Below are 27,419 nucleotides of genomic sequence, written 5' to 3'. Positions count from 1 at the left end.
CAGGCTGAACAAAAGAGCCAACACGCACTCTGAGGGTGTGTAGGAGTGACGTTTAATGGGATCGTGATTGTCTTTGGGGGAGGTTAAACATTTAATTGGATTAAGGGACAGAAAAAAAAAAAAAAAAGGACACGCGCTCCCTACATTGACTCCTGAAAACTACATGTCTGCTTTAAATACAGAACAAGGAAAAAAAATAGATTTTAGCTGTCATTACTCGTGACAAATGACAGATTTTTGTTTTTACCCTCAAGGTTGTCCGAAGGGCTAGCATATATTATAGACACACATGGTGTCCTCTTTTTTTGTGTGTGTTCTTTTTTCCCCCTTGTATCATCTGGTCTTCTCTCTGATTAGTCTTTAGAGACTAGAGTGACCTCAGCGTGACTCATTGCCAGGCCCCCCCACCTCCCCTCTCCCAACACCAACCCACCCTGAAGGGCCTTAACAACATGGCTACACACATGCACACGCGTACACACACACACGATCAAGACAAACGCAAACAGGCGAGGTACTATGGTTGCGACCTTACTGGGGGAAGGGGCTAGGTTAGCATGAAGCTAATGTCACAGCGTGCTAGTTGTGGAAGTGGCCAAACGTTTTCCGATATAGATTCTAAAAAAAGAAAAGAAAAAAAAAGAGAGAAAGAGAAAGTATTGAAATCAATTCAAATGATGTTACTACTAATATTTTTCTAATATTAACTATCTTTTAATATCTATGATTGCGTGTGATATTCGTACCCGATGCCCAGTGTGAGGAGATGCGAGGCCAGCAGCGAGGGGATGAGAACGAAGAGCACGTCGGATGAGAAGATGCCTCTCTTCTTCATCACCTCTGTCTTGTGAGCGCTGAGCGAGTGCTGCTTTGGGTGCTGAAAGACGAAATCTCTGCATGAGACAAAATAAGAAAAGAAAAAAAAGTATCGCTATCATTTGTGGTTTAATCCACAAATAACAACTGGAATTGTTTTTTCAACATTTCACACAGTGATATTTATGCATGCCTCGTGTTTTTCATAGTCTTACTTGGGTGGCATGTTCTCAGGCCTGCTGGACCAGTCCCACACCCAATCAGTGTCCACTCTCCTGTCATTCTCTTCCTGTTTGTCATCACAAATGAACCATATGATCAGTATGATCTCCATCCATTCTGTTCTATGTGTTTTTTGCACCTGTATGGTGATGCAGTCGCTGTCGGGATCACTCGGGGGTCTGGGGGAGTCGGTCGAATGTGGGGTCCCCAACTGCAGGGGACTGCAAACAGTGAGCAGATGTTATTGTTCAGAATCTACATGATAAACACAAATACAAATGATTCCTGCATGCATTTTTTTTGTCGTGCTTGTCTTTATAAGGGGTCAACTTAAAGGACTGGAAATAAGGTCGAAAGACACACAAAAGGTTCTGCCAGAGAATTTCCATGTCACCAACAGCATGGTTTTGATGATAACACACTTGGATATTTCTGCTCAAACTATCAAGAGCGATGTGGACGCTAACGACGTGTTTTGTGAAATTTAGCCGACTCGCGACCTGTCTCGATTCCTCTCGCATTCCAGCTGCGCCTCCAGCAGGATCCTCTCCAGCTCCCCCTGCAGGGCAGACGAGATATTGTCCTCCGTCGGACTCTCCCTTACGGTGGCAATCAACTCCTCCAGTTCCACCCAGGAGCCTGCATGGAGCCTCTCAAAATTCAAATTGTATTCTCTTTACAGATTTCTTTTTCGCACGTGGCTACATTTTATTCCTGTCATATTTTGATTAGAAAAAATTTACAATGAAAATCCCCACACAATCAAATGAACACAGCCATGAAATGACTGAATGGACACAAAAGGTTCATGCTGTTCACACACGCACACCTATGTGGACCCACAACACACATGCACGACATGCATGGCGGTATTGGTGCACAGCTCAACAGTAAGCAGGGCTGACAGCATGCTCGCTTACGTAAGATCTTATTTCTGTGGGAGATTAGCCATTCAACCCTCTTACGTCCGCCCTCTTGTTGTTTGTGCACAACAATCGCAACCAATGGCGGACTTCCTCCACTTACGTGATGTCGTGTGTGTCTGTTCCGAGTGTGTGTGTTTGTGTCATGACTGAGCACAGTAGAGCATTGAGGGGCGGGAAGAGGAATCTGTGCCATTGCCCTAGTTTGACTTTTTTTTTTTTTGGTCCCTACAGAAAAGATTTATGACATAACCGCTTTGCTGATCTATCTGCAGCAATCCTTGTGCTGCATTGCTGCGTTGTTGTGGGCCATCAAAGAGCAGATTATGCAATTCAATGAATAATTCAACATTTAAAACAGCTATTTTCTTATATATCTATTTGATTATGACAATTTTTGGTGACAGGCTTTATAAAAAAAAATATCGTTTTACAATTTTGAATTTTCCGAGCGAAATAATATTGTTTTAATTGGATGTAAATTTTCTGAACTGATTAGCGAGGTTGGGGCGCTCAGCTGCAAGCGAGCTAAAAGCGTCGAGGAATCTGTGCATCTTAATTGGCTTACTGAGATACACGCAGGTGAGTCAACCAATCCGTTTACACCGCAATAGACTAACTCCGTAACTCGATATTTTATTTTCATGAAATGACACGAAATGTTCCTATGATGTTACACTTTGTTTTTTGTCAAAAAAGTTCTCATACTATTACAGCCAAAACATTGTTCCGCCAATTTCTATGAATAAAATTACAATTTTATTATTATTGTTTGGATTATTTTGTTGATAATACGAGAGTAAAGTTGAAATAAATTGCGGACCCCCCAAGTCGTTTTACAAGAATAAACGCTTGTATACTTTTTAGATAAAAAACCCAACTATTTATTTACGTAATTACGTGTTGAGGGTTGTCTGGAAAGAAGAGCATCACTTACCGTAGAGGCCGTCCTCTGGTGTTTGCTGGCCGGACATGCTTGTCTTTTGCTGGGACGCGGGGGGGCTTCCTGGATGAGGGCTACGAGAGATGCTGAGGAACGACTGATTCCCCCGCGGCAGCTTCGCTCCTGGTGGAAGCCAAAAATACCAAAATAAAAAAAGGTCCCTGTGGCTGGACTAATCCACATTGGCGCTTGCTGTACCCTCCTCCCTCCCTCCCTCCCTCTGGCCACGTGTCAGCCAGGGCGGATGTAAACAAATACAAGCTGCCCTAAAAAAAATTAAAAAAAATACATATATATTATTTTAAAGTTAAATGAAGTATTCTATCAAAATGTCTTTTGAATCTATGAATGAGCACAAGTTATAGACCAGTAGATTCACCAAAAGATGAGTTATATAATTTATTTGGCGACACAGCAACATTAGAGTGTTAGACGAGTCTCATATTTTATTTGTATTTACGTAAGTCAAATGGGAAACGGTTCTCCTAGATTATTTTGCACAGGGTTCTATAACCACTATCTTTCAGTTCATTGTGAGTGCACCTGTTTTTATTTTATTTTCATACAATATAAGTCAAGCTGAAAGTACTAAATATGTTATATCATTTGCTTAAAGGATTATATGTGTTTCCCATTAAGTGTTGCCAGTGAGTCTCTTTCCTTGAATAAAACTCAGGGTCACATCTTAAAGAAAAAACAAAAAATGCTTTTACGATTCCAAAAGGGATGAGCTGATCTATTAAGGAGGCACACAAACAAGCTTTAAAAATGACTCCACATGTCTTTTGGAATTTTTTAGCAATAATTATACTGTACCTAGATTATTTCCACCCCACCACAAAGCCTCATACTGCTGCCGACTTTTCTTAACTAAATTCCCCAAAACCCATTTTCATCATTTTATACTGTTTTTTTTTTTTCTTCTCAGACTGCAAGCTACTTGAGAGCAAATCAACAATGCCTCTGTTGGTTGCTGTCAAGTAGCGCACTTCACGCATCCAATGCTTCAAGACGTGATTAACTATCAAACAGCTCGGCACAAAAATTTCACAGTTCCATATTTTTCAACGCCGCGCACATCTTTCAAAAACTCTGCCTGCATGAATTTGTTTGCTAAAAACAGGCCCTTTGAATTGCATTCTATTCACATAGGTAAGGTGATTGCCATCACATTTTTGCCGCAGTGACATCATCAATGAACAGCTATCTATGAATTGCTGCTTCCAATTAGAATCTGATTGTGTTTTATTATTTGGGGATTTGATATCTATTTTCTTTCACTATCCATTTTTGCAGTCTCTAGTCACTGTCGTATTGAATTAAATGACTTGTTTGTATCTGCGCACATTTCCCCAGCAATAAAGCCCATTCTAATGATTGTGAGTTTCCGTAATGATACGCATTATATTCCTAATGGATTGCCATTTAGGCACAGAGCACTTCTGCCCACTTTTTTTTTTCTTTTTCCCATCTCAAATTCCCTCAATTGATTATTACAAAAAAATGAGACGCCTGTGAAGTGTAAATGCGGAACGCCCGAGAGATATGAAAACAAAATCTACACAGGAATGTTAATATGATTCCGCCAGTGGTGGAAGAGGGTGGGGAGTTGTAGGTGGAAAGGTAGGGGCATTGATAAGTGATCGCGGATGATAAAAATGGAATAGGATGTCTCACTTGTGGAGGTGTTTAGAAGAAGATGTTATCCGTCTACGTGAACGTTGTCGCCGCACTGCTCGGGTGACGACGTGATAAGGACCTCGACTGAATGCTACAAATCAGTTTGTTCCCATTACCAGAAAAGAAAACCTGTTTGGCTGTTGAGTAGGACTAAAACTGAATATTGATCCAGAAATGAGACCGCCCAAATTTGGGCATGGATTTAGAATAGATTTGAAGCTACCGTAGCTATCTGAATAGCCTTTGTTTTGAAGTTGGATCTGAAAAGACCAAGGAGATACAAATTTAGATTTTTATTTTTTTACTAAGTCCAGATCCGGGTATGGAATTTGAATCCAGATCATTTAATCTAAACACATTTCGCTGAAAATTTTGGTGTAGTTTCAGTATAAGCTACTTTCCTTAGCTTGTCTAAGGAGTTTCCCATTGTCTGTTAGCATTAGGCTAGCAGACCTGCCAATGATAGTGGCAGAGAAGCAGTGTTGGAAGCAACTACGGTACTTTGAATAAATATTCATGACAAGTAAACAGCTTGAAGCAAAAACACTTTGCCTCTCAATTGGAGAACTGTTAGCTATTTGCCAAACTAAACACTTCATGTTGAGAGAAGGCAGAATACACACAAATATGAGAGCAAACAGAAATTGCCAATCTTCCTGGAAGAAATGATCAAAAGAAAACACTGCTAGTGTCACAAACGGTCTCTTTTGTTCCGTTAGTTTGAATCCAAATCGGATTGCGGACATAACAACAAAACAAGCGTTGAGAACTGATTGGAATGAAATGAAGTGTAACGTCTGCATATCTCAAACTGGCCAGGCCGAGTCAGTACACACAAGCAAATTTAGTTCAGCCCCTAATCAAAACTTTGTTCACGTTGACACTGCATTCATTCATTCCGCATCCGTAGGCGCATACATCAAAACAACTGATATGAGAGCTGAACCACTGAAGTGATGTTTTCATGCGGCTGGTTACTGAGTGCCAACGCACGTCTCTATTATCCTCCTGGTCACGCTTCCCTGGCATAGCTCCCGCTCATATGGGAGATATCTGTAAAATAATCCCACCTGTCTGTTCCCATCTTTATCCCCTCTACTCTCATGTCATGCATGCCCTGGCCAAAATGGAAAAAAAAAAAAAAAAAAAAAGACGAGGGGTTCATAAAACAAATTTCAAGTTGTAAAACAAAGTTTTCAAAATATACTTTATTCCAGTTGCGCTCAGCATAACAGCAAAATCCCTCTTCATCATGTTTACTTTGACCTCTGAACTCCACTAATTGACCGGCGGCACCACTGTAATACATTTTTGAAAAACATGAACAAGTTTTTCTTTTTTCTCATGTTCAATTCAGCACAATTTTTCAGGAAAAAATTCAATCTGGAAAATTGCTTTAACATGAAGGAATACATTAAGTCGTTTGTTCACGGCCTTCCTGCATTCCTCTCCGGTTGACCTTGGTGTCCTGCCAAGCTCCTCCTCTCCAAACCCCCACTACCAAACGTCCTGCCCCTCATTTCCCCACTTCACCCTCGACTTGCTTCCTCCCTCCCCGCAGCTTTACATACTCTGCTTTTTAATTCGACTCCACCTCCCCCCTCGTTTTAAAAGGACACAAGGGGAGGCTCGACACCCGAGAGGAGGTCACGACGGACGGAGCGATGCGAAAGTAGGGGGGGGGGGGGGTTTAGGAGGCGAACCACAGCGTCGGTGATGGAGGGAGAGAAGAGGAGGGGAAGGGAGGGGGGGGAGGCTGAGCACATGAGAGGATAACTGCCTGTTTGCTCACTCTTGTCGTCTTGCTCCCCCTCCTGTTCGTTCACTTCCACTCGCAGCGCTCCAACCGCCAGGCAGCCAGCTCCCAGGGATGCCCACCAAGGTCCCCACGTGAAGGGGAGACCGAGGCGGGTAGGGGTGGGGGGCGGGGGACATAGTGCGAGAGAGAGACGGGAGACGAGGCGGCGGCGGCGGGAATAACGAGCTACGCCGGAGGGATGCGAGGACCGACCGGAGGAGGAGAGCGACGTGGTACGTGTGACTCAGTTCGGCATCGCCGTGGCGATAAGCCCGTAAGTAGCCTCTTGTTTGGACATCTTTTGCTCCCCCTGTTGTGCGTGTGTGCCGTTATGTTGCTTATCAAAGGCAAAACTGACGTGCGTGTGGATTCATTTTTTTTGTTCCCACAAGAGGGGTCATGTGCCTGTTTGCTTGGTTGCCTTGTGTGGGTGTGTGCGCGGAGATAACCGAGGATGGACTTTATTGCAGAAGGGGGGTCTTATTTTCTGAGACTGTGCAGCTTTACGGGATGCTCCGACGAGTGAGACGCGTCCATTGGTGCGAGCTTTGCAGATTCCAGCACTGTGCTTCCCTTGCATATGCCATGTCACTCGTTGCGTGTTTAGGATGGGGGTATCCACAAAGTTTCACAAGGGGGAGAAAACACTGACTGAGGGAATCCCATTAGTATAGTTATATTGTGTGAATGTGCGACTGTGAACGTGTGTGTGCGTGCATGCGTGTGTACGCTATGCTAGGTGGTAAAGAGCAATGCTTAGGAAATTTTCAATTATAAATTGTAAACATTTATTTGAGTTATTGCTGTCAGGTCGGTGTAATTTAATTTCTAGTCTGAAATATTTTTTTCTTATTCAATATATTTGTGGATGCTTAATATATAATCGGAAGCAGTTTCTCAAACTTTTGATTTGAGTTTACCAGTATATGTCCGCTTAAAATAAATGTTCCCCCTCAATTAGACATAAGCTTCTAAGTTGGAACATTTTTTATTGTGAAGTTTTGCCTGATTTTAATCGAATATGTTTTGTAATTTAATTCATTTAACTGGTTGCTTCAAACGTATCTAATTCTTCACCTAAATAGTATACCGTTACTGTTACATTCTTACAGTTCCCATTGCTCCCTTTTTTAAATTTAAGATATCATTTAGATATTAGTCCCTATTAATTTAATATAGTTCCATATTGGATTCAACATGAAAATATCAATTCAAACAACTAATCTGTCGTCTATCAAACATCAAACGGATTTCCTTGGAACAAACATTGACTGGCGCTATCAAAGTATGCTCGTCACAATCTATTAGCCCGCTTAGGATGGGATTTTCATTTCAAACACGCCATTGTTGGTCCACGACGGACAGATGGGACAAATCTATGCTGGCACTCACATCCCTGGAAAAGTTGGAAGCAATCTGGACTTCCTTGGGGAAAAGCAGCGTGATTACAACTGTCACTCAAGCGACCCTCTGTTATTTCACACGGCGAGACAAATAAACACAAAGCGTCATCTTAAAATGTAAAACGACGTGAAGTTGCGCGCCAGCGAGGCAAGATAAACAAGCGGCGGCGTGCGTGGAAACGCTACAAAGGCGTAGGAACGTCTTCAGCCAAATTGCAGTCGTGCCTTGCAGATATCCATTATTTGCAGGATTCCAAATTAAAATGCTATTTGAACTATTTGGCTGCAAAACAACGTGCGTGTGAAACATCTAATGATTTTTATCCGCCGTTATGTTCAAAGGCAGAGTTGAGCTCGCAAACATTTGCCCATGCAGACACGCGGCGTCATTAGCATTCACCCGGAGTTCTCCAATTATCACTCTCCTTACGCTTCTGTTTTTCTCTCCGTGAGAAGCCCGAGGGAAACATTTGGCTTTTTCACTAGCTAAATGCTCGGCTATATTGCCATCTAGTTTTGCAAATGTCTCCTGTTGCGAGGAAACAACACTCAACGTGTACCTATTGTCATAGGCCACACCCCTTTATCAATTAACCAATCAGGCGATGGGCAGCGTAACATTGGTTTATTGAGTTTTGATTGGCTTATTGTGTATATATTCATGTCATTACTGTATAACTTTAAGAAGAACAATCTTATAGAATATTTGATGTTTAAAAGCGGAAGCTGGAACAGAATAACGGCATTTCCATTCATTTCATTAGGGAACGCCGATTTGAGATACAATTCTTTTGAGTTACAACTCGTAACGGCTGTTTGCGGGGATTTTCTGTTTCTCATTCCAGTTGTATCGAGTCAAATAAAACAAGCCCACCTCCCCCATGAGGCTTCACAATGCTGAGCTGACAAAATAACAATCTGCAAGCGCATCTCCAACGATGCAAAGGCTCGGTGTGCGTCGCGGTTGTAAATTCCTGCGACGGCAGAGTGTTCGCCGGGCCCCATCGCTGATCATACAGCTTTTCTTAGTTCCTCTCCAGTTCCTCCTTAAACGCCCTGACACGCTGATGCTCCTGATTTACCACTCCACTGAACCTGAGCCGTGACATTTCCTCTTTGCGCCCCCCCACCCCCGGTTGCCTTGTTTTTTACCGCCTCCCCCATCGCACTTGGTCGGACTTCTCTCGGTTGGTCTCGCAACATCACTAAATATAACCGAGCGTGTCTACCTCCTCTCCATCCTCTTCCGCTAGCTGCCGCCTCCTCCGAATCTCAGCAATGTCTGACAAGTCAGAACATGGCCAGATGAGACGGCAAGATATTTTTTTAAACGCAACAAAAGAAAACCTTCCAACCTACGCAACACAAAGTGGAGGCCTGTTCTAAAAATAACTCAGTCGAGATGGAACATTATGATTTCCTAGTAACGTTATAGAAGTTCTAGAAATAAAGTGCTGCATGTGAAAGACATTTTAAAGCTGTGCGGCCATCCTGGAAATTTAGCCAATTCCAAATTGTTTAAAAGCCGTCACAAGATGAGTCTTTGAGGGAGATGATGAGACGTGACCTCATCGCATGGCTAGTAAGAACGGTGACAGAAAAGCCTCCTGCGAGTGGTAAACAGCAGGCAAGCAGGCTGTGCTGAAGCTTAAATAATAACCTCGGAGAGTTACGAGCCCAACTGTGGCATTATGCGCTTGCACACCTTCTTCCTCCCGCCCGGTGATTTATCTCCAGTCTGCCAATAAACCTCAACATGAAAATGTCACATGTATGGAAGGGTTGGCCTCGGCCGCGGGAGCCAGCCCGGGCGCCATTCGGGGTCCACATTCATTAAATTGTCAGCGTAAATTTTTGGATCTGGAGGGTGCTTTGCAGACTGCGAGGGAGGAAGCGCAGTGGCGGTAGGAGCGGGAGGTTCTAATGGCAGAGGGGGGGGGTCATGTGAAATTGCGTTGTAGCGTCGGCGGGAGCGAGAGTGATACAAGTGGCACGCCTGATAAGAAGATGGAAGAAAGATAGAAGGGAGTGGAAGAGGATGACACCGCCGGGAGTGAGTAGGGGGAATGGCCGTGTGACTGGTGGCAATGGAGGCAAATCTGTCAGGGTGGAAGCTTGAAACAGATCTTTTTTTCTTATAAGAAAGCCAGACGACTTGAGAGATACAGGATATTAATGAAAAATCAGAAGCATGGCAACATGGTTGAAGCCAAGAAAGATTAAAGTAGAAAATCCAAGGTCAGTAGGCTGTCTATTAAAGTAGCAACCAGGAATAATTGGGTTTGCCCGGCTCCCTCTACAGGGAGGTAGTTTTTTTGCTCCAGCAGTAGCAAACCATAATCTGTACCAGACAGCTGAAAAACCAGACAAAATGTTTTTCAAAGTTTGAAGATCATTATTTTGTATTCAGTCTCTGTACAGCAAAGTATCAGATGGCCCGTGGACTCGGATAATCGCTAGTGCGACATTATCTTCATCGTATTTCCGGCAGTCATTGCAGCTTTTTCGCTAAATCGGGTTGTTTTTTTTTCTCCCTCCATCGACTTCTGGTTTGAAGGACGGAACTCGGCGGACAGATGGTCAAGTGTGCGTCATGTGTGTAGCAGGTGTTCGCCATGCCCTTGTTATTTGCGACAAGTCACAGAAGCCAGGCCAATTAAAGCACGGTGTCTCCGGATGGGACGTTTGCACAAGCACTGCTCACAGCTCTAAAACGGAACGTTGCGGCGACGCTAGCGCGACATGAGAATCATTTCCTGCTGCTCCGCCAATATTACGGCCCATTAAAGTGGGTGATGCGAGGTCGCCATGGCAATGACAGAGGCGGTTCCCGTATCATGCCATCCAAATGATGGCAATGCTGCTATTCTGAGAGATAATGACTGCTATTGCTAATAAATGGCTGTTGTTGCTCCGACGGGGGTTAACCTTGCGCTCCTCGTATACCTTCGCCCTTGGACCTCGGGATGATTTAGTAGTCCAGGTGAATCATCATAAGCGGCTTATCGACAAGCAGAACACAAAATAAACAGGAATCGCCATCGTTCATCCCTAAATCCAATAGCGTATACGAGTGCGCGCGCTTGATATTTGGCCTCGAGGCTGGGTTTTTAATCGCCGTTAATCCCAATAAGTGCGCTTTTTCCAAGATGCTCTTCTTGCGAGTTGCGGAGAGAAACAGAGAAGCGTGAATAAAAGTGTCAGGCCCTCGGGGTGTCGCTTCCTCGCTGGCTCTCAAGATGACCTGGAAGGTGCCAAGGTGTCACTAATTACGCCACCCGCAGACTAAAGAGCGGATCAGAGCGGAGAATTAGCCTGTCACTTAGGAGAGGTAAAAGTAATCACAAGCGGTAGTTGAGTAAAAGTGCAGATAAGGCAATCGATGGGGAGTATTTGTAGCGTCGGTGGGACGGACGGATGGACGGACGGAAAACGGAAGCGTCGCGAAGACGAGGGCCACGGCGTCGAATGGGGAGTGACGTGAGCAGGGCCGAGCGTGGCGGACAGACTGTCACACGGCGAGCGGATGAATCAGAGAGGGTGTCAGCACGGCGCATCATCAAGAAGTCCGGAAGCGCCGCCGCCGACTCCGCAACATGGCGGAAAGGAGAAATTGCGTACGACGCACGCATGTGAGGGAGGTATGACAAGAGTCAAAACACGCCGCATTGAGTGACATTAGAACACGTACTGTACATAAACAGTGGCGCCCGCGGTGCGTGTGAATAGGCCTTAATTACAATCTCGCTATTGTGTTAGCCGAGCCTTTTCTTTTGCCACCTCCACCCTGTCATTATATTGGCTGATTGATCTCTTCTTCCTCCATTCGCCGTTGACCCGGCTTCTCATGCATTTTTAAAATAGCTGCCTACCTTATCGCTTCTTCATTATGCTGAGGGAAAAAGCGCGGTGGCGTTTCAATGGAAACGCAATAATATGGGAACAATTACAGTCTCTCACAACTCCCTCTTTTGTCTCTCTCTTTTTTTTTTTTAATAGGCGTTTCTACTGTATTGAGCCACGAGGAAATGACTCGGTGAAAGAAGGGCCGAGAGAAGAAAAGAGCTCTGAAGGGGGGGCAATAAAACCAAGGAAGTGAGAGCCACAAAAGTCGAATGACGCAGGGCGTGATGGAGAGCCAAGCGGGTCCGGTCTATAACTTGGCCGTCCTTCCTCCCGTTGGCCCGGAGGACACAGCGGTTGGAGAGGTCGAACGGCCAATGTGATTGACACAAAACTGAAGGACAGGTTGCATCCTCCCTGCTTGTTTGCTCAGAATCGGACTCTCAGAAGGATGGCAGGCGAGAGCAAGAGAAGATATGCGGCAGTTTGAAGAATATTTAAACTGCATACATTTATTTTTCTACAGATAAAAGATAAAGGACTTGATTCTCTTCCTTTTGACCTTTCATCATCTTGACCTGTGAAAATGACTTTACCTTGGATTCGAGACAAGGGATAACCTGTGCACGAGCCAAAACGGACGTCATTCCAGACGACACGTCACAGAAACTCCCGATCTCTCGCTGTATTAATGTCGATAAGGCAAATGGAAAATCAATGTCCTTAGCGATACACCGATAAGCCCGGCCGGGCCTTTTGCGTCACATCGGACTGCCCGCAGAGTCGTTGGATGTTGGGGGAGAGCCAGAGGAAAGAGCCATGGTGAGCAAAGAGCCCAACCTTTTGCTGACGGGCCAAACCAACGGCAAAAGTGCCCTGGCAGAAAAAACGGGGACAATGACCGTGCGTTCGGTGCTGCTCAATCGCGACTCCCCGGATATCGAGAGTCGCCTGAGGCGGCGCCGCAACCGCACCCACCAGGTCCGCTTTAAAGACCTGGAGGACGGTAGCAGCAGCAGCGGCAATAGCGGCACAGGTGAGAACAGCCACCAGAGGCCGACAGCGGACTGCGATAGCCCTCATCCTCTGCGCAAACATGGCAGCAGGTCCCCCAAGGGACCGTGGGGGGACAGGGACGGACCACGAACTGACAGCCTCCCCGGTCAGACCTCCGTGGTGGGGGCGGTGCGCGGGGACATGGCGAGTACGATCGAGGTCGTGGCTGCTTTCTTGGCCAGGGCCCCTCCGCATCCGCTGACACCGGGGCCCACGCGTCGATGCTGGGCACCGCCACAGAGCAACTCCCTGACCCTGCCAATGACGCGCAAGCCAAGCACCAGCACAGCCATCCAGACCTCGCCATGCCTGAAAAAGTCGCTCTCCTCCACACACACCCGAAGCCCCAGCCTTGGTGATTCCTTGGGCATAGATGGCGACGATGAACACGACTCCCAGGATGAGTACTTGTCACACAACCACGTGGCGCTGCCGGGCTCCAAGGATCTGAACGGTTCTCAAGGGCCTGTGGATCGAACTGTGCTCGAACGGAGGTCGAAATCCTCCAAGACGGACGTGAAATCACCTGTCGCTGTCACAAAAAACTCCAGACACAGTTGTCCTCCAGCAGTCCTTCACAACACCGAGCCATTACACTGTCCCACCGCGTCCTGCCGAGACGGCCCCAAGCGGCAGGGCAGTGTGACCCCCTCGCTGGTCAGGAGGCGAAAACGTCTGAATAGGACAACGAGCGATCCTGGAAAGGAAGTGCACTACTGCACCACTCCTACTCAGACTGAAAGCCCTCGTCCGACAACGCCGCATTCAAACACCAGACTTTTTACTTCGCGAGTTCAAACAGAGTGCACGTCTGCCCGTTTAAAATATTGCACTACGCAAAGTCAAACGGAGGGTAAACAACAGTCGGGAGTCCAGATTCAAAACAGCGACTCAAATTCGACCCTCCCTTTAAATAGCACTCAGCGCACCACTCAGATACAAACAGACTCTCGCTTGCCTTCGCCTCCAGACCGTCCACCGTCCCAAACGCAAACATCTGGCCTGAACGCTTCACCGCATCTGTTAGAATCGTCAAACTCAGATCCAATTCAAGTCGAGAGTCCTCGAGCGCCAAATGGCATCCACGAGCCTCCCTCCACACAAATAACTACTGTGCCTTACTGTTCATCTCCACCCCCTACATGCGCACCGACACCGGGCCCTGAACAATGCACTGAGCCATCTTGCGCCCCGTCGATCAAGCCGGCTAGCGTCCCCTCACAGCCCTCGGCGTCCCTTCCCGTTTCTTGCTCCGCACCCACTGTGATCCCGCAGCCCATCTCGTACTATACCCACGTGACTCCGCCGGAATTTGCCAGTGTGCCACTCGTCCGCTCCGCCCCACTGTCAGCAGCACCAGCATGCGCTACTGCAAAGTGCGGCTCAACTGTGTCAAACATGGCATCATCAATAACCCTCGCCCGCCTTACTCCTTCTCCTGCAAGTAACCCAGGTGGGGCTCCGTGTGATCCCACACACCAAACACAACCACAGGCTACAAATCTCCCACCCTGTTCAATAGTGACCCAAACTGCTTTGTCTTGCACCTCCATCTCCTACTACACAGGCTCTCTCCACAATTCCACCACCCCTTCGTGTACAACCCTCATACAAACCGTAGCGCACTGCAACATTCCATGTCAAGCTTTGCAAAACACCTCGTCGGTCAACGTCGGCGTGGTGCCCTACTCCGCTCCGGTCCCCAAACTGACGTGTACGTCCCCGCAGCCGCCCGTCAATCTTCCAAACGCGCACCACTGCGCCACGCCGACAAAAGCCGTTCCTCTGTACTCGTTTCGAGCAGCGCCGCCATACACCCCTCCCTCTCAGGCTCCCTTGAATGCTCAGGATAAGAGGGGCATTCGACTCCCACCCCCTGCGCCGCCGCCACCGCCCTACACGCCACGTAAAAAAGGAAACGACCCGCCGGCGGCGGCTGCGGTCCGACCATCTGTGCTCAGTGCAGAGAGCAAAGCCAATGAGAAGGATAAAGACGAGGAGAAAGAGAAGAAAGAAGCTGTAAAAGGCACGGACATGCCGAAGCTCTGCGAAAGAGCCAGCTCTCCGAAGCACAGGGCAAAAACTCCGCCAGTGAAGGGAGAAAAGCCATCCTCTCCCGCCAAGGCCTGTTTTAAGCCCAGCTGTCTCAGCTCAGCCCAGGCTCAGCTTGGGGTACTACACAAAATGCTCTGCGCAGGAGCCAACGCTTCCAACAGCCAACACGCTCTCCCTCCAAACCAGCAGGGATGTGCCGTTTCCGGGGAGAAGCCCCTGAGTCCTGCCCAAGCTGACACGTTGAGGCAGGTACAGGAGATTCTGGGAGGCTTAGTGTCCGGGGCCAGGTGTAAATTGGACCCGGCTCGAGTGACAGAGAAGCTCCTGGGTCCCAACGGGCCCTTGCGTGACATTCGCAGCCTGCAGCACCATCTCCACAGTCTGGAGGGGGTCCTGGAGACCAGCCAGAATACCATCAAGATTCTACTGGATGTCATTCAAGATTTGGAGAAGAAGGAGGCCGAGCGAGACGGGTGAGGCAAAATTTTACTTCAGCACGGTTTGAGAGTCTGCCTCACAATTTTAAGGATCAAGATTCAGATCTGGGTTCCGGCCTTAAAACATGGTCTTTGTTTTACCCCCGAATTTGCATGGTTGTTGTTTGGTTTGTACTCAAGCTTCCTCCCACCTCCAGTAAAAAAAAAAAAAGAACACATCAGATTTATTGAAGATTATAATTGCATCCTAACCACCAAATAATGAGAACAAGTGTAAGAGAAACCGGATGGTTCACATGAACACAAAGCGCCAGAGATGAAAGATAAAAATGATGCCATCCTTAGAAAAGATGTACTTCAATATAAACACCATGAATACATTCATTTAAAGTTAGCGAAGGAGAGATATCGGTCGGACTGAATGACGAAACAATATCGACATTTACTTAAATATTTTAACCTCCATTTTCAGCTAAAATAAAGGGATATTTTTAGATTTGCACTGAGGCTTTGATAGATGATCCATGATTGTTGTCTATAATCCCACAGAGAGAGGGTTAACATCAAGAATAATGTTGAAGCCTTTTTAACTGGGGGTGAAAGCGAGCTCTAAGCGTTGAAGCTTGAAGTCAAACAGGGAGCTTAGTCACATTTCAACGTGTAAATATATGACCGGACGCCTCGGGCTAATGGAGCTGTAAACCCGAGCTAGCGGGGGCATCTCCCGGGCCGGGTGTTGCGCGAGGGAGCCATCTGCTCGTCTGCAGCCTGACGTGAAGAAGACTCGGCGGGTATTTATAAGTTATGAAGAGCTGCTCGTGTGCAAAGTCAACGCCGGTGTGACGCCAGAGTTACCTGCTGTTTTATTTCTCGACAGCTAATTTCTCACAGCCAGGGATACAAACACACTAATGTAATTGTTTACTTTGGAGTCTTCTGCTAGAAACATGAAGCCGTCCTAATCGATCAGTTGTCGATTAATCGTCGCTCGATTGTCTTACCAAGAGCTTACTAGAAAAGGGACGTTACGATAATACCAAGGAAGTGGCTTTCCGTCGACATCTGTTGTGCCGAAGCGACGCTGCCGTCCCGCTCGACTATTTATATCTCAGCCAACTTTTACCCCGGCACAATGTAAGCACGGCGAGCCCCCGAAGGCAAACACGGCGGTGGAGCAGATTGAGCGTCAAGTGGAGGAACATGAAATATCGCCGGGCAGGCGGCACCGAGGGGTTAGGGATGAGAGCTCGTCTGTCGTTACTTTGACGAGCTCTCGCGTCACTCATGCCAAGGAAGGATTCATGACGCATCAGACGTCGGCCTTTTGAGGGACGGGCGGCCGCGCCGACGCGCGGAAATCATCTCCACCATTGCGTCAGCGGTTTGGGCTCAGCTCTCATCACCGTTTAATTCATCTACTCAAGGCTTCTTAGTCATCTCTGACGCCTTATCGCCGCGACACCATGATGGCGTCTGAAGCGTGTAATCCCAATCGCGCATCGTTGCCACGACGCGGCTTCTCTTTTAGCCTGCTGTAGCATAGGAACTCGGTGACAGGGCTCGATCCGATGCATGCCGACTCGACTTTTACCTCATAAGCATTATTTTATGCCCCGAGTGATGTAGTGACTCATGAGTTACGTAACAGGCGGTTGAAGGAGGAAGGGGAGGAGGTTTGCTTGGCCAGTGTAGCGTTCATTAAAAAATGATCAGGGGATTGATATTATTTTTCGCGTTAGCTCAGTAGGGATAAGAACGCACTCACACACACACACACACACACACACACACACACAAACTCATCCTGTAACCCCTGATACGTCATCTCAATGCTTTTCCACAGAAGACATTCATACCGAACCGGTCAGGACATTGAGAACTGCGGGACCTGCAGGGATTGTGCGTGCATCATCTACAGGTATTTTTTATTTTTCTATTTGGGAAATGCGTCATGGCGGTGACAAATGTGACTTGAAATGAACATTCATTCCCAAAAACTGGATACAGAAGTTCGATCGGAATCGGGCACTTGGACCTGCAATGTAAAATCTATCTAAGTGTGGTTATTTGTTGCATCCCTGGCGTTACACGTTAAGGCAACGAGAGCACATTGCGTGTCTCGGCGCGCAGTTATTGTGCATCGCGCTGTCATCGCGCATCACATCACGTTTGGGGAATTCGGTCGTATGGCTTCATCGCAGAGTCGCTTCTCGCCGTCGCGACACGCTTGAGTATCCGTGGTGGAACCTGCGCCGCGCCGAGACGTTGGCGCCGGATTATAATCTAATTAAGGGGAACTAGCTAAATCACTGATTCGCTTCAGAAAACAACAAGTCGGGTTACGAGCGCGGGACCGACTAGCACGGACAAATGGAATTTGATGACGACTCAGGTGATTCACTTCGACACCTCGGCGGGAAGACATGCCAGGCAAACAATGTCACACCTCTTCGGCAAAACATAACACCTCCGGGTTGGTCATCCATCCTCTTAAGTGAGAGTCTGGCAGGTACACCGGTCGCACAATTAGATTTAGCGGCGCGATTGTCGCCTCATTATTCGGGCATGCTAATATAAACGGTGGAGGAAAATGGAGTAGCTTTCATCTTAAAACTAAGTTGACATTCATCCCAGCAGATGGAACCAATACAGGGCAGGAAGATCACTTTTGAGGACGTGATAAAACGCGCGTGTGGATTGAAACCGTTTGGAACATTTGCCTCGATAAGACATTCATCATTATCGTCATCATCTCACCGTGCTTTCACGGATCAGATGAGACGATTCCGCCGGGTCGTCCGACAAGTCTCCTGTTAATGCATGACGAGGCGGATTGTCTGCTCGGCCGAGGTAAGAAAACAAAATCGTGGGTTGAAAAAAAAAAAAAAAAAAAAAAAAAAAAAAAAAAAAAACGAGCAGTGTGACGGAGAAGCCGTAACATCTGACAGGACAGATTTCATCAATTCCAAAAAAAAAAAGAGGATCTTGAGCACATTACATCAGTGGAGATGAAACGCTCTCACAAGGAGGGAGAGAAAAAGAGTTTAGAGGAAAGCAAGTGATTTTTAGACTCCAATATCGCCTTCACCCCAGTTCGACCTAGCTGGAACATCAAATGCAAGACAACTTTTTGAAATCTCCGAAAAAACATCAACCCTTAACTGCTCATCCTTTGTAAACCGCGGAAACAAATTTCCGCTCTGATTTGGCATCCTAGAAAGTGGGCGTATAATATTGTTAAAATTCTTTTTAATATAATTTTATAATTGATAAAATTCTAACAAAATAAAAATGTATAACTAACTTTTAAACACTATTTACTTGTACATAACAAATCAACATTCTTTATTAAAATGAATCGGAAAAATCGTTAATCCGATATTGCCCCTACAAGATCCGATGCAAGAAAATGATGCTCAATTATGTCAAAGATATTCTTGGTGTTGAATTTCGCAGAGTCTTCTTTAGCAGAATGATGTCATCGTGAGATTAGGACGACTACTGTACATTTCTCTATGATGCAGCGCATTTGAGTGCGGGGCTTTGTTCTCGGAACTTCTCGCCAGGCTAAAAATGTATGTAAAAATGCTAATGGCACTTTACATGCAAATGCACTTGGCAACAGAACATTACATTTTGAACACTTTGTACCCGACGAGGAATCCCTTTCTAATTGAACAATTCATTTGTTCAGCCTTAAAAAAAAAAAAAAAAGCCTTATTACCGTGAGAATAATACATGACACGTCCGATACTATTTATCGGGCACCGGTGGGGCATTGATTGCGTATTAATATGTAGAATCCAATTGCGTGACCATGCAGGAGAGTTAATTAGCGAAGGCGCCCCGCCCCACCCTCGGTGTCATCATTCTTGTTGCTAATGGCCAACGTGAGAGTAAAGTAGAGCCTAACAAGGAGCTGTTGTGCTTAATCCCTGTGGAGTGGAGCCTAATCAGATCTGCACTCTGCTGCTTTATCTCTGCTCCTCCTCACTCGCTTGCTCCATCACTCGTTTTGGCCGGAGGAGCTCGGCGAGCTTGCTAGCGCGTAGATTAATGACTCTCAGGACCCGACGTTTGCGGACAAAGTAAAAGTCCGCCCGGTGTTTTTCCTTTTGCTCTTAGTTTTGATTTTTCAAGGCAATTCGTCATCGCCCGCACCGAGTGGTAGATAATTGAGGAAAGGTTTCAGCGGGGGCGACTCTAGAAATGTTGTTTTTGAAATCACAACTCGCGCCGCACAAATAAACCGCCCACCACGTTAAGTCGAAGCTAACGATTTGACCGCCCGCACTGCGCGGTGACTATTCGGCTGCGGTGAGTATATGCGTGCCAGGAAGAGGCGCGCTACGTTCGCCAGAGGACTCGTTCACCGGCCGCTCCGACACACGTAGGACCAGACCTTATGGACTCACGCGAAATCAACGGGGAGTGATGTCGATGAACATTTTGTGACAGCGCCTACAGTAGCGACTCATCCCGAGCCACTCTTAAAGCGTACACCCGTCATGAATCAGCGCTTCCTGACGCACATCCGCACTGACACGACATTCCTTTCTTCGCACGAGGCCCTTCGATTGCCGGGAGTTGAGCAAGTGCGGGGGGGGAAAAAAAAAGTGGGTTAACTCTCAATCGCTCAACTTTTTCCCTCCCTCCCCGCACGCGTTCTTCCATTGACTGTGATAACTCAGTCAAATATTCATAGGCATTAAATCTTAATCACGACGGCTTTTAGGCTTTAAAAAGTAAAAATAACGTGAGGAGATGATAGCCGGGCTACGGGATAGTGAGATGGATTTCGGATGAAGGAGTTTGTGGACGAATGGCTTCATCTGAACAGATGACGGACAGGAGCCAGATGAATGAACGGATGACGGCTGAACGGATGGCCGAATAGGTCGGCCGTCGGGTTTGATTGCTTCTATTGCTACTTCTCCCCCCCTCAGCTCGACCCTTCTTCCATCACCATTCATTCGCTTTACCAAAGTAGCCCAGGGAGGAATTGAAAGCATCAATCGCTCTCCACGTTGTTCCAACTCTGGCCCGGAGCTGGCGACAGCTCCTCATTGTCTGAGAATTCATCCAGGGCAACGCGGCGTTTCACATCGAGAAAGAGCGGACCTTCCTCCTTCGATATATAACTCGCTCTTGCAATCCTTCACGCGCGCAATCTGTTTCCTACTTCTGCGCCTTCAATATAAGTCTATTTCACACCAAAAGGGTGAGGGAGGGGGAGAATCCAAAGCCCCGTTGCTGGAATGGGAACAGCATGGGAAGAGGAGACGGCAGCTACCTGCAGCTTGGCGCCTTCCATCAAAGCCAAATGAAGCGGAACACGAAGCAGCTTTATTCAGGGGAAACCCACACGTGCGCTATAAATAACGCCATGCAAATGAGCGAGAGCACGTCCAAACCAAATCCGCGCGTCAGTATACGGACAAGCAAATTACACATGAACCCGGTTTCCTCGTGTTCACGGTCACCGGGATATTTCCGAAGCGCGATACCGCCTCGGGGCTCCGCGTTCATGAAACATTGACAATCGTCTGACATTAGCATAACCGCTGGTGAAAAGAGCCCACTTCCTGGGAGATAAGATGAATTCCCAAGAAAGTAGCAAGGTTAAAAGGAAGGAGGAGAGGAGGGGTTGGGGGGGGGGGGGCGTGTTCTGTATTTGAAGAGGCAGTGAAGCGAAGCCAATAGAACTGATATGAATTTTAAGAGGCAACTCTTTCAGCGACCGGCTCACTTTTGTGACGAATTCCATCCGTGTTTGAATATTATGCAAAGTACGTCCAATGCAAACATGCAGCGTCAGTGGAGAAAGCCGGGAGTTGATAAATGGGAGAATTCCTTTCAATCAATCAAATTTGAAATCTGTGCCGCGTTTTGTCGCTACAACATACGCCAAGTGAATCAAAGGCTCTTTAGTTGAGCATTCCGCGGCCAACCCAACCTATCGATTAACGGGGTTAAGTCCGATGGACACGGAGGCAATCTCAGGGATTTGTTTGGCTCTTTCAAACATATCTGACGGAACATTGATCATCCGCCAAGCACGCATGGCCTCCTCCGACCGATAACACCGAGGCGGGCGAGAGATAAATATAAACGGAGAGCGACCCGACACATACAAGCTGCCGCGCTTTTGTTATAAATGAATTTGAGAGACGTATTTCCACTCTCTGAAGAAAGATTTGTCCGATTCTTGACTTTGACCTTTCTCTAACGACTCTGTCAGAGCTTCCAGACCTGCTTCTGTGCGCTTGCGTGATAATGGAGAAGTGGTGTGTGTGAAACGTGGAAAAGGGCAGGCCGGCCACTTCTTCTGCAGTAATCCATCTTCACATTTGGGGGGGTTGAGCCGCCGCCCCCGCGCAACAGGCGCCTCGCGGGTGGACGAGGATATGCACCGAAGGCGTCGGCCTCGTTCTGAACCGCCAGGATGAAATCAAGCGGTAGCCGTCGGGGATTTGGCGGGGGGATGTACTTGTTCTATGTTCGCTATTCTTTCAAACAAAGCACAAAGAGAGAAAAGTGGGCTCGAAAAAACTTCTTTTCCTTCAAACAAAATGGGATTCAACCAGGTGTGTCAAACACTGGCTCGCGGGCCAAATTTGGCCCGCTGTGTCATCATATTTGGCCCGTCAAGACAAATTCTGAATCGACTTTATATGTCAATACTAAAATTACAAATGATGCTGGCAGGTAACATCTTAAATTTTGTTACTTGTTAGACTCTGCAGTAAATATTTATTCGACTTTACTCCGCCCCCTTGGCGCCAACGCTTGTTTGCCTCTCGGTGCATTCGCGGGATCGCGGCGTGAACGAGGCTGATGAAAGCACAGTGAGAATGTAGCAACTCTACTGTTCCGTCAAGCATTAAATCCTCGTCGTCGACGGGGGGGCTCTAAATAAAACGGCGACCAGTGTTGCGCACACTTGAAAAATCTCTGCTCTGCCGGGCAAACGACTATAAATCCGATATACGCCGCTGAGGTTACAATAATCCTTTCGCAAAATGCTGCGGCCATCATGTCCAGTGTTTGTTTTATGTGACAGATGTACTGCCGGGTGTGAAAACCTGAGCGGCCAAGAGGTGCGAGAGAGGGAACACAAAAAGAAAAAATAGCGAGCGTTTGTTTTGCCGTAATCACAGAGCTCCCAACTGGCGGCGACGCCGGGAGCCAGATGGTGCCCATCGCCGTGACGATGTGGGATGGGAGGGGGGTGGGGGGGGGGGGGGACCGCTTCATGTGGATGATGTGTCATATAAATACTAATCATGCTTGAAACCCACCCACAGCTAAATGAGATCCCTAAAGCTCCTCTTCTCGCACCCACTCGCTCCTGAAGCTTGCCAGTGGTGGCAAACAAGTACAAATACTTTATTATTTGTACTTAAGTACATTTTCCAGGCGTCTCCTTCCTTTGATGCAGTGTGAGCATTTTAGCCACCTCGACTTGCCACGTAGTAAACAACAAGGTCAGGTGTGGAAGCATTGTGTCTTCCTCATCACGACGGGGTGCAAGTGCGACGGCCTCCAAAAGTGCCACGCAGATTGCAATTATTGTCGAACCCAGACGCTTTGAGTCTGTCTCTCGGAGGAAGCGAACGTGCGCATAACAAAACGGAACAGATTCTTAAGAGCAGAAGCCCCCCCCCCCTCCCCACGCGACCCTGAACAGGATAAGCGGTGTTGAAAGTGGATGGGTTGATGAAAGGACTTCAATGGATGCCTTTGTGGGATGTGTCAGATGTTCCGGACCTTGCTCGAGTGAACCTTCTCTTAATAATCATTAAATAAATAATACGCAAATAAATAATCAATATGCATAAGGAGCGAATGTGACAGTGCCCCGCCAAATCCAGCAGAGGGCGCTGCTCGGACCGATTATTTTGTAATGTTTATTTAAAGGAGGTATTTATCGTTTTAAAAGGATGCTAATGCGCACCTTAATGGAGAGGATGTGTCATATTTTGACCACCAAAATTTGTCAAAATAATTTATTTACAGGTTTTCTCCCCGTCCTTTCTCTTCCGTGCGAGGAAGCGGATGCTTGAGCATTTTAAACACTCGGCTGTCAAATATTTCCCCGTAAAGCAGCGATCAGTCAATACCTAAATAATGCACGCGCCGCATCATTTAGCAGCCATTTTCTCATGCTCATCCCCGCGCGAAGCAAAAAATAAATACACCCCGCTCGGAAAAGGCGCAGCATCCCCACCACCGCAACAACGGGGATAAATCATTTCTGTGGGCGGCCGCTGGCTTGACTTGTTAGGACAGACTGTGTCAGCACACCTCAGCGCATATGTTGCACTAAATTTGTCCCACAACAGAGACGCCCGAGAGGCTGAAACAGTAGATTTTGCTCCAATTTCCTCAATAGCAGCAATCCTGCCGGAGCGACACTTCAGCGCCTTTCCTCACACACACACAATAACAATCTCACCCTTTTTTTTTTTTTTGCTCTCCCTTCCTGACAGATTTGTTAAAGCTACTTCCTGTGTAAGAGTCTATCCACCGGCAGCATAAATTTGAAAACGCAGGTATACCGTAAACCGCATCGGCCATGTATAATTGAAAAGCGGCGGAATGTTCGGCAGGCATACAGATGCCCGCTTTCCAAAGTACTCGGAAAATAATTAACATCTCTCCCAGCTGTATTCAACCTTCATCCGAGTACAAGTCACGAGCTCCACTACGAATTCTTGATAATTGCATTGCGACGCCAGGAACGTCCCGCGCTTGAGAGGCTCTACAAAACGTGGCGAAGCACCAGCTAATTGTGCACTTAGGGGGCTAAATAAGCAGGCCCGTTCCCTGAGATTGGAAACAAACGAATGAGATCAATGATTATTGATCTTTATACGAGACTCGGCAGTGAGCGTTCACAGCAAACGAATGCTAATTAGATCCGGGTGTGTTGTAAAAATAGCTCACGAGTGCTGCGACATTGTGATTTCCTGGGAACGTTGGAAATGCTCCCGCGCGACACATTGAACTAAAGAGGTCGCTCCCAGTGGTGAGCGACAGACACCTCAGCTGGGATGCCTCCCAAAGTAATCCAAAAGGTTGAACGGGAATTTGCCCGGAAGAATTTTTTTCCCCACGGAGCTGCCGGATGGCGTCTGCCAGTCTGACTTTTGGCTGATGTTGACATGTATTTGAACTTGCCTCATTTATGCACTTTGGGCAAGGCCCCGCCTCCCCCCACACGGAGTAATCTGTGACAGGACCACAATGGCGGTTCTTGAGCTGGAACTCCTGACTGCGTTTATTTCCTCGCGTTTCCTAGGCAATCAATCATCCTTTCGCTCGCTCTTTGCAAAGCTATTTGATGCGGCGTCTGACCTTTAACCCGTCGCATCCTTCATTTGCTGTCAGTAAACAACACTTTGTCTTATTTATTCATCGACATGCCAGCGTGTCGGGTTGCTTTGAAAACGTTACAGAAAGAGCCAAAAGTTGCTAGTGAGACCGTGGGCGATATAAACAAGGAAATGCTTGGATGAAAAGGTAAAGATGGCAAAAACTCTGTACTCAAGTAGTTGTAGGGCTAGGCAAATAATCAAAATCTAATCATGATTGTATATTTATATAAAAGTCATACTTGGTTTGCCAATGCTAATGCTAACAGTCAATTTAACGTCCCTCTGACAAGCTAACGGGAAATTAACATCGTCTTTTGGGAGTGATCTTTTTTCAAATACATATTCACACAGGAAACACACACAAAAAAATTAAGGCATTTAAATTCATCAAGTTATAGTAATAATGCTCAATCGTAACTTTTCCTTTCCACTCATCTTCATGTAAAAACGTGTTTGAAATCATTGTGAGAACTGTTGTTGGCATCATAACAATAAAAATAATACTTCAATAAGGTATAGATACTGAGATGCACCCAAGGTTCTGAGTTTTTAATCGGAGCGCTGACACTCTGCCAGGACCTTCAGCGCCGTCTGAACAGCCTCCAAATATTCTCAATAATAATGCGCTGCTGTCTTGCGGCGTAATACAACCTGACTGCTTTCAGCATCCCGCGATTAGCCGGAATGAAACAATAAATTCCACTCCTACCTTAGATGACTGGATGATGGATCCTCAAGGGATTATTTATTCATGTTGAGGCCGTTCCGTTTCATATGCCTCGTCCTCTTTCTCCTCCTCGTTGTTGTCGTCGTCGAGAGTTTTGTTCTTCATCTTCCATTTCAATGACCTCCAATCCTCCGGGGATTTGATCAGTGGCTCGATGCAACGTTGATGGTTTTCTGTGAAAGAACAAGATAGCAGTTCAGTGTTCAAGGCAGAATGCCATTATTGCAGCAAGAATAACACTTGCTGCACAAAGCGCCGGCTGTAGAAACACGCTGTCATTTTTTGTCCTAAAACTTAGAAAGGAGTGGCCGAAAAGGTCACATAGAGTGAACTCACAATTCAGCTATTCACATTTTTTTCTGTCCATGGGTTTTGTTCATCCAGTACATCGGTATGTTAAATGTAAGCCAGACATGCGGACGGACCGTAGTGGAGGCTCAGCTCCTCTTGACTTATCAGTACAGCAGTAATATTACAGATTTCTTGGGGGGGGGGAGCTGATTTTAAAGCTTTAAATATTGGGATAGTCTTCAGCTCTCTGTGACCCTGAACAGGAAAATTATAATATTATTAAGCAATGTGAGAAGGGTAGGCCCGACAGATGAGGTTAAACTGGAATCCCCATGGACATGATGTCCAAAGATGATATTTTCATTTGCGGTGAAAGCAGCGAGCAGGTGGAGAAACATTTAGAAAGGCTGGAGGTATGCACTGGAGAGGGATAGCATTGCCTCAACGGAGGGAGTCCTTGAATTTATTCCCAGCATCTGCTGCCGTCAGATGAGAAACAGCCGCTAACTAGGCCACTGCATAATAATAAGCGAGAATAGCGGCAAAGGAACGGCAACAACAAAAAAATACAAAATAAAAGAGTGAGTGGGCGCACAGCAAGAAGCAACCCACCGCTCGCTGATATCAGTCACGTGACCGAGCATCATCCAATGGCGTTATTGCTTCTTATTTGGCATTTTAGCGCCGAAATCAGCGTCAACAGACTTTCAGAAAAAAGTCTCGGGGAAATGCTTTGACTGCAATTACTGGATATTATGTTTCATCACAAAACGTGTGCATTGGAACTGGGGTGTGTCGACTTTTCCTATGGACTCTATCCACTAACCAATGTGTCTTTTTATGTCACCCCTCCCCATGTAGCGTAGAACACGACTTTCGTCTTCAGGAGGGGCAGGTGGTCCGGACGTGGAAGGTGGGCGACCCTCCCGAGGGCTCGCCCCAGACCTCAACTCCTCCCTCCAGCACGCCCAGCCAACAAGACTCTCCCCAAGCTGTGCGTCCCACTGCGCCCACCAAGAAGAACAGGAAAAAATGCTTCTGGTTCCTCTGAGGGGAAGAAAAGAAAAGACTTTTGCTACTGCAATACGCCTGCAGACGGGGGATTTCATGAGCGAGCTGGAGGATTATGACCTGCAAAAACGGTGGGAGGACGAGACGCAAAGGTCGAGATTCGAGCGCCTTGTTGTTGGAGGTGATGACAATGATTTGATGTGCTTTTAGAGCGCTCCCAAAAGGCCTCTTCAGCTTTGTTATGGCGCGGGACGGTCGCTTCAAGTGCAATATGACTAAGCAATGATGAGATGTAAAGAGAAGAAATACAGATTATCTACACTACGCACAAAAAGTTAGGGACAGTTGGCTTTCGGGGAGGGGTGGGAGGGGGGGGATTCAGGATCAATTTGTCCAACTGATCAGGTTTTTTTTTTGGTACTTTTTGCCCAGGTTGCTGTTCAGCCAAGCGCTGAAGGGCAAAATTCACAGCAATTTCTAAGAAGGTCCACTTCTATACCTTACAGTGACACTACCGGTAGCAACCTGACAAAAGCACCTTCTGGGAATGTTGCTGTTCATGCAAAAAGACTGAAAACAACAGACAGTTGGACATGCGGAGTCTTAGAGTAGGTCAAGTTAAGTACACAAGTACAAGTTATTGTGCATTGGAGGAGCTAGGATTTGTTTTAATGGTATCTCAGGGGGGTCTCTAAAACAAAGAAAATGTCTTGAAAACCTAGAAAATACTGATGATGAACAATTCGTGGGATGGGAGGAAATATGGGAAATCATTTTCTGAAAATACCCAAAAGTCATCTGGCCTGGTACCGGGTATATTTCAGGGGGTCCAGT

The 27,419-nt window shown here is 46.7% G+C and overlaps 2 protein-coding genes across 4 annotated transcripts; one reads left to right on the top strand and one right to left on the bottom strand.

Annotated features, from left to right (window-relative positions):
* Nucleotides 1-30: 30 nt before the first annotated feature.
* Nucleotides 31-26,541, bottom strand: zgc:73226 (uncharacterized protein LOC402792 homolog). Its single transcript, XM_061293749.1, has 8 exons — nucleotides 26,401-26,541; nucleotides 25,266-25,456; nucleotides 2,899-3,027; nucleotides 1,539-1,677; nucleotides 1,178-1,259; nucleotides 1,032-1,105; nucleotides 747-893; nucleotides 31-618 (listed from the first exon to the last, which is right to left on the bottom strand). Exons 3-8 carry the CDS (start codon nucleotides 2,933-2,935, stop codon nucleotides 570-572), a joined length of 528 nt encoding a protein of 175 aa, XP_061149733.1. The 5' UTR covers nucleotides 2,936-3,027; nucleotides 25,266-25,456; nucleotides 26,401-26,541; the 3' UTR covers nucleotides 31-569.
* Nucleotides 6,511-26,625, top strand: LOC133163653 (proline-rich protein 36). Of its 3 annotated transcripts, none has more exons than XM_061293739.1 (4): nucleotides 6,511-6,615; nucleotides 11,785-15,212; nucleotides 17,023-17,094; nucleotides 26,436-26,625. In XM_061293739.1, the coding sequence occupies exons 2-4, from the start codon at nucleotides 12,448-12,450 to the stop codon at nucleotides 26,623-26,625; spliced, it is 3,027 nt and encodes a 1,008-aa protein (XP_061149723.1). In that variant the 5' UTR covers nucleotides 6,511-6,615; nucleotides 11,785-12,447. The 3 variants fall into 3 exon arrangements, with proteins under 3 accessions (XP_061149723.1, XP_061149722.1, XP_061149721.1); XM_061293738.1 differs by having other exon boundaries at nucleotides 17,020-17,094; XM_061293737.1 differs by having other exon boundaries at nucleotides 6,521-6,656; nucleotides 17,020-17,094.
* Nucleotides 26,626-27,419: the final 794 nt, after the last annotated feature.

Source organism: Syngnathus typhle, linkage group LG12 (genome assembly GCF_033458585.1).
Source record: "Syngnathus typhle isolate RoL2023-S1 ecotype Sweden linkage group LG12, RoL_Styp_1.0, whole genome shotgun sequence".
NCBI classification, from domain to species: Eukaryota; Metazoa; Chordata; class Actinopteri; order Syngnathiformes; family Syngnathidae; genus Syngnathus; species Syngnathus typhle.
Note: the sequence above shows the minus strand (reverse complement) of the source record. Positions and strands in the feature narration are given on the sequence as shown.